Source organism: Myodes glareolus, chromosome 3 (assembly GCF_982192425.1).
Source record: "Myodes glareolus chromosome 3, mMyoGla1.1, whole genome shotgun sequence".
NCBI classification, from domain to species: domain Eukaryota; kingdom Metazoa; phylum Chordata; class Mammalia; order Rodentia; family Cricetidae; genus Myodes; species Myodes glareolus.
The window spans coordinates 62,342,904-62,353,781 of NC_142028.1; the positions used below are offsets into that span (position 1 = coordinate 62,342,904).

The following is a 10,878-nucleotide window of genomic DNA, read 5'->3' on the forward strand; positions in this document are numbered from 1 at the left end:
CAATATTAACAATATGTCCAGCTCTGTAAATCTTTAAACACAGGGAAACCTTTAAGTGCTTCTAAGGTGTTTAAAAATGTGAAAAACTGCTGGGTGGTGGTGGTGGACACCTTTAATCCCAGCACTCAGGAGACAGAGGCAGGCGGATCTCTGTGAGTTTGAGGCCGCCTGGTCTACAGAGCTAGTTCTAGGACTGTTACGCAGAGAAAGCATGTCCCAAATAAAGTGAAAAACATCCTTGGCTCAAGCCTGATGCAATGTCCTGTCTTGCTCTTAAGTATTTTGACTATACAGTGGACAGGAAGGCTGTCCTGCTAGGAAAAGCTTCTTGATTAGCCATGCATAAGTGCAGTATTTCATTCTAGCTTTGACCACTAAGAAGTGTATGTATTGTAAGTACCTAAATGTTTGCTGTGTAAATTGTCATTTGAAGTAATATCCTTTGTTTCTGTCAATTGAAGCTAAAAATGAAGCTGATCGGCAAGCAGAGAAGCGGGAGATTAAGCGTCGGCTCACTAGAAAGGTACGGTGTCCTTGTGTCTGGATGGCCTGTGTGATTAGAATGAAGGAGATGGCTTGTGCCTTAGGTCAGTATGAAAATAGCACGTATACATAGAAAACCGCACCACATTAGCAGGAGTGGCATCTGTTGGTTTATTTTTAATATTTGAGAGGTTGGCACATTTAAACCAAAAGCTTTGAACATGGTGAGATTGTTTGCTTGGTTGTTTTGTGAGACTAGAGAGCAAAAAAAGGTCTTTGTGCATTCTAAACAAGTGTTCTGCTAGTGAGCCCTCTTAGACTAAAATTTTTATTTATATGTAAGTATATATAAATAAATATATATATGAGCAATAATAGGAGAATTTGTAGCATTCCGTTTTGCAAGGCAAACTGGTTGTTTTCAAATCAAGAAAACAATTGAAATAATCCTGAGTCCTAAAAAAATAAGAAAAGACATAATTTTCTCGATCAGTCAGGATAGAACCTTTTCTACACAGGGTCCATGTTGGCGCTGGAGTCGTCTCTTCTCTCTTCCATTGTCCACGACTTCTGTGATGGCTTCCTGCAGATTCAGATGTGCTCTTAGCTCTCTAGATACTTCTTAAAAATCGTCAGAATTGCCGGGCAGTAGTGGCACACACCTTTGATCCCAGCACTCAAGAGGGATTTCTGAGAGGCAGGCGGATCTCTGTGAGTTCGAAGCCAGCCTGATCTACAGAACGAGTTCCAGGACAGGCTCCAAAACTACACAGAGAAGCCCTGTCTTAGGAAAAAAAAAATCATAAGAATTGCCACATCACCCTTACTCACAGCACTGAGGAGGCAGAGGCAGGTGGATCTTTCAGTTCCAGACCAAACTGATCTACACAGGGAGTTCCAGGACAGCCAGAGCTACACAGACAAATCCTATCTTGAAAAACAAAATGAGGGGCTGGAGAGATGGCTCAGAGGTTAAGAGCATTGCCTGTTCTTCCAGAGGTCCTGAGTTCAATTCCCAGCAACCACTTGATGGTTTTGATGGTGGTTTTGATGGTGGCTCAAACCATCTGTAAAGGGGTCTGGTGCCCTCTTCTGGCCTGCAGGCATACACACAGGCAGAATATTGTACACATAATAAAGAAAGAAAGAAAGGAAGGAAGGAAGGAAGGAAGGAAGGAAGGAAGGAAGGATGGAAGGAAGGAAGGAAAGAAAAGAAAAGAAAAGAAAAGAAAAGAAAAGAAAAGAAAGAAAAGAAAAAACAAAATGAGACCAAAAAAATTCCAGTGCAAGTGTGGATATTCTTCCTGGAATTTTTCTATTCCTCTCTAGGAATGGAGGAATTATCCTTGCTTAGTAGAGACTGATTAGTGGTCCTATTGCCTTTTAACATTTAAGGTTACCTAATTGTATAACCTTAAATCTAATTTCTCAGAGCTGGAGAGATGGCTCATAGGTTAAGAGTACTGGCTGCTCCCTCAGAGGTCCTGAGTTCAAACCGAGCAACCACATGATGGTTCACAACCATCTATAATGGGATCTGATGATGTCCTCTTCTGGTGTGCAGGCATACGTGCAGATAAAACACTGAATATATAATAAATAAATAAATAAGTCTTTAGGGAAAAAATCATACTACTTCACAGAATCTGCTATTTTGGTAATATTGACCACGTATTTCCTAGGACATCTCAGAGCTATGTAACTTCAGGTTCTATTCTAGATCCATTTATAATCAGAATCTGTTTTTTCTTAGGGCAGGGCAGTGGGAGGGGGCCAGTGTAGTGGGTGGACTAAGGGTGTCACAGATGCTAACCTGGTGCTTTGCACTGAGTTCTGTCATCAGACAGCATCTACATTGTAACCAGGTCTTCAGGCACTAAGGGTACATATTAAAGTTTGAAGAACATAGGGCATGGCTACGATTCTATACAGAAAACCAAACTCTCACAATTTTTCATACATTTTTATTTATTTTGTGTGAATGGAGTGTTGCATGTTATGGTATGCATGGTGAGGTCAGAGGACAACTTGTGGGTGTCGGCTCTCTCCCCACTGAGTTCCAGGGATTAATTGCAGTTCATTAGTCTTGGTGACAAGTGCTCTTCCCCTCTAAACCACCTTGCCAGCCCAAAAGGAAATTCCCGATACCCCAAGTCCTTGGGGAGCTTTGGGGAGGATGTGACCCAGGGTGGTATAGTTAAAGCTTCTCAGGTTCTCTGGAGGTGGCAGTTCATGCCTGTAATTCTGGCATGCAGGCGACTGAATCAGCAGGAAGATTACCTGCAAGTTTCAGGCTAGCCTGAGCTACAGTGTAAGGCCCTATCTGAAAAGAAAAAGTGTCAATGGTGGTGGCGCACCTTTAATCCCAGCACTTGGGAGGCAAAGGCAGACAGATCTCTGTGAGTTCAAGGCCAACCTGATCTACAGAGTGAGTTCCAGGATGGCCAGAGCTACACAGAGAAACCCTGTCTCAAGAAAATCAAATAAATAAATAAATGAATAATTGGATAGATAGACAGACAGACAGACAAGAGAGGGCTGGAGAGATGACTTAGAGATTAAGAGCACTGGCTGCTCTTCCAGAGGTTCTGAGTTCAATTTCCAACAACTACATGGTGGCTCCCAACCATCTAGAATGAGATTTGGTGCCCTCTTCTGGCATGCAGGCAGGACATGGTATATATAATAAATAAATAAATCTTCAAAATAAATAAATAAATAAATAACAAAAGAAAGAAAGCTTCCCATGTAACTCCATTGTTCAATGAATGATAAAGGCAACTTAATGCATGCTTGGCTCTGTGTGTTTCAGCTCAGTCAAAGACCGACTGTGGCTGAACTACTCGCCAGGAAGATCCTGCGGTTTAATGAGTATGTGGAGGTTACAGATGCTCAAGATTATGACCGGCGAGCAGATAAGCCATGGACCAAACTGACTCCTGCTGATAAGGTAACTCTGAGGATCTCCCTCTTCTCTTCTCTTTCTGTTATTATTGTGAAGCACACTTAGGGTTTATTAAGAGCACTTTGAAACATAGATTTTAAGCATAGAGGTAACAGAAAGGGAGGCATTTGGCAAAGTACAGCCACAGCCCAGTGGAGGGTCTTCAGAATCCGTGTTCTGTTCTTCTTTCTCTGAAGGACACGGTACTGATGAGAAGAGTAAGCCGGCAGCAGAGCTTCTAGTTTTGATAGGATGTTACATTTCAAAGCAAGATACAAAATGCCAAGATGTAAACCGAAGTTTTCTATTAAACATTAAGAAAACAGCTGTTTTGCCAGGCAGTAATAGCACACACCTTTAGTGTTATTTTACTTATGTATTATTAATAAATAAAGCTTTCCTAAAGATCAGAAGCAAAGCTAAGCCACTAGAGGGCAGGCAGTGGTAGCACACACTTTTAATCCCAGGATTTGGAAAACCAAGCCTGAAGGATCTTTGTGAGTTCAAGGCTACCTTGCAAGATCGCTGCAGAAACAGCTGCAGGTGGTGGTGGCTCACACCTTGAATCCCGGTACTAGGAAGTCACATGCCTTTACTCCCAGCACTAGAGAGAATACAAAATGGGAGGAGAGAGAGGCTTAGTCTACTTCCTCTGTGGTCGCCCAGCCTTGGAAAAGGTAAGACTTCTCTAGTGGCTTGGCTGCTTTGCTTTTCTGGTTTTCAGGTTGAACCCCAATATCTGTTTCCGGGTTTTTATTATTTTTGCTACTCACACTTTTAATCCTAACACTAGGGAGGCAGAGGCAGACAGATCGCTAAGTTCGAGGCCAGCTTGGTCTACAGAGTGAGTTCCAGGACAGCCAGGGCTGTTACACAGAGAAACCCTGTCTCAGAAAAAGGGAAAAACAAAAAAGAAGAGGAAGGAAGGGAAGGAGGAAGGGAACAGCTGCATAAGGGTGAGGAAGAAAAAAATAAGCTGTATCATAGAACAAAAATTTGAGATTAAAATTAAATACCCTTCTTTTTTTCTAATTTATGTTTATGGATGCTTTTCTGGCATATATGTCTATTCAGAGAGTCCAGAAGAGGGCATCAAATCCCTTGGAACTGAGTTACAGACAGTTGTGGGCCACTATGTGGTTGCTGGGAATTGAACCCGGGTCACCTGGAAGAGCAGCCAGTGCTCTTAACTACGACCAAGCTATCTCTCCAGTCCCAATAAAACAGATTTTGGGGACTGAAGAGATGGCTCAGTGGTTAAGAGCTGCTGTTCTAAGTACCCAGATTCAATCAATTCACAGCACCCACATGGTGGCTCACAGCTGTCTGTAACTCCAGTTCCAGAGGATCTGGCACCCCCACAGAGATATACATGCAGGCAAAAAAAAAAAAATTGCACATAAAATAAATAAATCTTAAAAAAAAAATCCCCACTTTTTTACCAGCAGCAATTGGAAAAGATTTGGTACTGTGTCTGAGTAATTTTCTCACTTCTATGCCCTGCTTAATGTGCTGTGGAGACGACAAAGGCTATCTTTTTAACGCTTTGATTTAAATAGAGACTTTCGGGTTTACATGAAACTTAGTAGTATCAAGGAGAGTACTCTGTGTCTGGCTCAGCTTGGCTGGATCTCTTAGCCTGACTTTTCTTCCCTCTGGGCTGCACCCAAGATGTGTGGTTCCTCCTAATGATAAGCCCATTAGAGATACATGGCAAGTCACAAGGCTGCCCTTCAAGAGAGAAAAGATGCTTAAATCTTATTTCTATCTTACAGGCTGCCATAAGAAAAGAATTAAATGAATTTAAAAGCTCAGAGATGGAGGTTCATGAAGACAGCAAACATTTTACACGGTAAGACCCAAAGATCCAAATATTTGTAGCTGAGTAAAGTTTCCCCAGCAAACAAACATAACAAAGTCGTTCAGATAGGAGGAACTCTACTGATCTAGAAAGCCAGGCATGGTGCTATAAATCTGTAATTGTAGTCTTGGAAGGTGGGGGCAGAAAGATCAGGAGTTCAAGGCCTACCTAGACTCTACAAGACCTTGTATCAAAAAACAAAGCCAGTGGGGCCGGGGTGATTGCTCTGTGGATGAGTACTGCTGGGGACTGTATAGATGAGTGTGGATCTCAGCACCATGGAAAACAGGGGCAGCTGTGAGTGTCTGACATCCCAGTGCACATGGTGAGATGGAAGGCAGAGATGGGCCAGTCCTCAGCTAGCCTGGTGTCTGTCCACAGCGGTGAACAAGAGACCTTCACTCAAACAAGTGGAAGACAGATACTGACACCCTAAGATGTCATCTGACTCCCGCGTGTCCATTGTAATGTATGTGGGCCTGCACTCACATGCTACACACATATTACAAATGGCATAATACACCAGGCAGTGGTGGAGCACGCCTTTAAACCCAGTACTCAGGAGGCAGAGACAGGCGGATCTCTGAGTTCAAGGCCAACCTGGTCTATAGAGTGAGTTCCAGGACAGTTAGGGCTACACAGGGAAACCCTGCCTTAAGAAACCAACACACCCCCCCCCCGCAAGAAAAGAAAAGGATAATAAATAAATAGGACTGAGGATGTAGCTCAGTTGGTAGAGTGTGTGTCTTGCATGCCCAAAGCCCTGGGTGCCATCCCCGGCACTGCATAACTGCGTGTGGTGGTGTATGCCTGTCATCCCAGCACAGGGAGATCAGGAGTTCAGGATCATCTTCTGCTACATAACAAGTTCCGGAGCCACCTCAGGTAAATCAAACCCATACCAAAGCAACATCAGCAACAGAAGAGAATGAGAACTAAGCCATTCTGAGTTTTGCCATTTTGTGTAGCCCAGACCTAGAATTTATATATAACCAGGGCTGACCTGAAACTCACAGCTGTCTAGCCTCTACCCTTTAAGTATTGGGATTACAGACTTGAGCTATTAAACTCCCAGCTACTACTTCTGATGTTGGTGATTTTGAGACAGGGTCTTGCTGTGTAGTTGTGGCTGTACTGGCTGGATTTTGGCCTGTGCCATCACGCCCAGCTTAGCCTGGGGTTCTTGATAGTCCTATCAGCCTCCTAAGAGCAGAGACTACAGGTGGGAGCCCCACACCTGAGTTCGTCTAATGACGTTTGTGAGGTCTATGAGAGCATAGGCTATAGAGACAGCTTCGTTTAGTTAACAAGTATCTACTGAGCACCTACAACAAGTACATACAATTCTGGGTCTTTAGGTTGCAACAGGGAATCAGGCAGAGCCTCGGGTTTCTGCAAACTCTGTTCTACAGCTGACGGGTGACTGGGAAATGAAGTGCAGCTATTTTAAGACTGACAGCACCTGTGGCATACTGAGGTGGAGCTGCTGGAGTCTCGAGAACAAGCATCCTCAGTCTCGGGCTCTCCTCCTCAGCCTACAATGGAACTGCCACCACGTCAACACCAGATAGTAGATCCTTCAGGGGAAAGCCCATGTTTACTGTTCTGTTTTGATTTGTTTTTGTTCTAGGAGACAAAATCAGGGGATCTTGTTCTTGTTTACTTGGTTTCTAACAAACAGCTGTTTTGCTGCTTGTCTGGAGTGACAAGCACACAGGTCTGACCCATTCCTCCTTTGGGGAGCTTGTCGCCCCCCACTTTGTGTGTTTGTGTGTTTTGAGATAGGATCTCACAGTGTAGCTCAAGCTAGCCTGGAACTCAAAGCAGTCCTCCTGCCTCAAACTCCCAAGTGCTGGAAGTACCGCCCCTCCAACTACAACATAATAGTACTGATACAGCAAAGCCAGACCTGGAATTTACTTACCTTAGTGGCAGAGCATGCACAAGGCCTGGGTTCAGCCCTCAGTACCACTTGAAGTGTATATATTTCTGTAATCAATAAAAGTCCTTTTGACTTTCTGAAACAAATTTCAAGAATAGGAAAGCAGTCTCCATTGTCTAGTAACTTGTCTCTTTCCGACCCTTCTAGCTACCATCGCCCGTGATGCTGATGTGAGAAAGGGACTAAAGGACCATGGGAAAGCAGAGCTGGTGTGTTGCTTATCTCCAGAGCAACCATAGCACTTCCCACAGCACAGCCAGAGCTGCTCTGGGGTCTGGTTCAGAGGTGAACAGCACTTCTGTGAATGTAGCCTTCCACTGTAACGGATTCTCCTGGGCTGCCGATGGAGAGAAATGAGACACCTGACACTTTTGAACCTCCTCACAACACTGCAGCGGGCTTGAGGGCTTTCCTCTCGCCAGCCACCTGAGCTCGGGCACTTGAAGGCTCCAAGTTTTACTGGCGGCAGCACACCCTGTCCCAAGACAACTGCCTGTGCCGAGGCAGTTTGTGCCATTAGCCTTAACCGCCTCCTCATTTGTGTGACCCACTCATGTAGGCGTTAATCCTCTTGTCAGAACAGCCCTGGAGGCTCGACCGTTCTAGCAAAGGGGCCCGCACTCCGGAATGCTTAGACCTCCCTGGCATGGCAGTCGAAAGATCGCGCTGTTTCTCCTGGATGCTTGGCATCTGAGCTGCCCCTGCTTTGACACCTGTCGTCCCAGCTCCTTCCCTTGTTTAGAGGCAAGATCTGAAACCGGCTCAGGCTAGCCTGTACCTTGCTGTGTAGGCCAGACTGACCTCAAACACTGTCTCAGCCTCCCAAGTGATGGGATTACAAGCATGAACCGTGATGCTTGTCTTTCATCCTGGTCCTTATTTTAAAGTTATCTTAATGATGGAAATCTATTCATTAAACAGTCTGAACTGTAATCAGGCTGTTCAATGAGAGTGTCAAGTATAGTTTCCATACAAACCAAGAAAAAGGCCTTAATATTAATGCCGGTTTGGCAGAGCCTGACTCATGTTAGACTCCTTAGACTAATTATACATTCCTTGTACCAAATGATATTGTAAGTCACTTGAGCCAGCGGATGGGGGCACTGTGTGCTGTTGGCCCTCCGTAGCCTGCTGCTTCTCTCCGGCAGCCTTCACCTCACTTGCCTTTTTGAGTCCATGCTGTAGCCAGTGTGGTTAGTGCCTCAGTTTTTAGATCAGGCCTCCCCGTTTGTATTTGTGACGTAAATGTGATTTCCCAAAGCAAATCTGGTCTGTGCCTCAGTTTTCTCTTGAAGCCCATACAGCCTCACTGCTCCCTCCCAATTGCTCTCATGTCCTAGATGGAAAAGAAATACATCCCAGTTTTTCTTTTTTCTTCTTCTTTTAGTCTGCAACTCAGTTTGTAGCTCAGCCAGCCTTTGACTTGAGGTCTCCCTCCCGGCTTCTCGCCTGGGATCGTTGGATCGTAGGCGTCCACAAGCAGCGCCGGCTCCTACTTACCCACCATTTAGTAAATTGTGAGTTTCGAGTGCTTCCTCTCCGTTCCTCGGTCCTGTTTGTGTTCCTTCAGCAGTGTTCTCCTTAACACCACACTTGCGGAAGATTTAGAATATAGGACAAACAAAAAAGCTAAAGTGACCTTAAAATAGGACTTCCTTCTCTGCGGAGGAAAAGGGGGTTTTGTTTTTCCTGTTACTACCAGGTAGTTTCTGGTTATGGAAACAGGACTGTCTCCCCACTTCCCCACCTCCCCACCACCTCACCCTCCACCTCCTCACCACCTCCCCAGCTCCCCTCCTCCCTACTTCTCTACCTTCCCATTTCCCCTCCTCCCCACCTTCTCAAAGCTTGTTAACACTTGGGTTAAGGAAGAGACCAACGACGTTGTTGGAAATCTGGACACAAGGCTGCCGTAATTGCTGACCTGATCGTTCAGCATCCTCTGTTGTGATTGTGTTTTCTTCAGTGTGCTCAGGATGGAATCCAAGTTCTCACAAGCTAGGCCAGTTCTCTCTGCCACTGAGCTGTCCCCAGCCCTGACCCCAACCACATTTGCTTTCTTGTTGGTTTTAGAGACTGCGTATGCCTTCACTGTCTGTGGCTGAGGTGATATTTTCTCTTCTGTTTTATTAGCTATGGTCTCATGTAGCCCAGGCTGGCCTCAAACTCATTATATAGCCAAAGAAGACCTCAACCTTCTGATGGTCCTGCCTCTGCCTCCCAAGTACAGGGATTACACCATGCCCCACCATGCCTGTCAGCAAAACAACCTTTCAGTCGTCTTCCACCACTGCTCCCCCTCACTGTGCCAAGCCTGAGCTACCACCCGTCTGCTCCTGTGCTACCAGGGCTCGGATTCACTCTTCATCTCGGAAACACGTTAGGGCAGTATCTAGTCAGTGGTTCTGTTTCAGTGTATATAAGAGCTGACTTTGTGTTTTCTCTCTGTAATTTGAAGTCACAGTCGTAACGTAAAGGAGCAAAAGCCTAGCATATTGTACGTCAGAATGTCCCCTAATGTACAGAATCATGTAAAATAAATAATTACATTGTATATCAGTCTTCCCACCAGTCTTAATTATTAAAGTATTTTAGAATATCGAAAAAAAACTGGATTTGTTTATTCTTATTTTTTTTTTAGTACTGGAGATTGAGTCTCATTACTCAACCACTAAGCCGAATCCCTGATTTGTGTTTTGTTTTACTTGTTCGTTTGTTTATTGTTTTTGTTTTTCAAGACAGGGTTTCTCTGTGTAGCCCTGGCTATCCTAGAACTCACTCTGTAGACCAGGCTGGCCTCGAACTCACAGAGATTCACCTGCCTCTGCCACCCGAGTGCTAGAATTAAAGGCGTTCGCCACTACCACCCAGTCTTTTTATTTTTATTTTTATTGGTGTTTTACCTGTATGTATGTCTTTGTGAGGGGTGTTGGATCCTGGAGTTACAAACAGTTTTGAGCTGACAGGTGGGTGCTAGGATTTGAACCTGGGTCCTCTTGAGTCAGTCAGTGCTCTTAACTGCTGCACCATCTCTCCAGCCCCTGTTTTGTTTTACTTTATTTGAGAAAATTAAACATCTTAAAAATGATACCCAGATCCCAGCACTTGGAAGGCAGAGGCAGGTAGATCTCTGAGTTCGAGGACAGCCTGGTCTATAAAGTGAGTTCCAGAACAGCCAGAGATATACAGAGAAATCTTGTCTGAGAAAAGAGAGAGAGAGAGAGAAATGATACCCAAAATATTGCTAATGACTCCAAATGAAAAAGAAGATAAATGATTATGTTAAATGTAGCCAGAAGTGAGAATCTGTTATGTTTGTATATTTCTCTGCATAAACAAAAGTCACAGGACTGGGATATAGCTCAGTTGGTAGAGTGCTTGCGTCATGTGCACCAACCCCTGAGTTCAGTCCCACATCATAAAGTAAGGCACACTATATCCCAGAACCTCTGAGGCTGAGACAGAAGGATGAGAAGTTAAAGGTCATCCTGAGTGTAAGCCACTTGAGTCACACAAGTGGCCAGGTCCTTCCCTGATGACCTCTAATGCCAGGCTCCACCCACAGAACACACACTCTTAACTGCCCTAACAGCTAGGCCCCCAGCCTACAGAGTAAAAAGCTGAGTCTCTGGACTTGGAATTCCACCA

General features: G+C 44.7%; 1 protein-coding gene across 4 annotated transcripts in view; it reads left to right on the top strand.

Moving 5' to 3' along the window:
- Positions 1 to 9,840, top strand: part of Phactr4 (phosphatase and actin regulator 4) — an 80,879-nt gene extending 71,039 nt beyond the window's left edge. For all 4 annotated transcript variants that reach the window (XM_087904533.1, XM_087904534.1, XM_087904532.1 and 1 more), the window contains 4 exons: positions 462 to 523; positions 3,296 to 3,433; positions 5,203 to 5,279; positions 7,378 to 9,840. In XM_087904533.1, coding sequence (XP_087760659.1) covers positions 462 to 523; positions 3,296 to 3,433; positions 5,203 to 5,279; positions 7,378 to 7,393 — 293 coding nt within the window. In that variant the 3' untranslated portion in view covers positions 7,394 to 9,840. The remainder of the gene's footprint in view (positions 1 to 461; positions 524 to 3,295; positions 3,434 to 5,202; positions 5,280 to 7,377) is intronic.
- Positions 9,841 to 10,878: the final 1,038 nt, after the last annotated feature.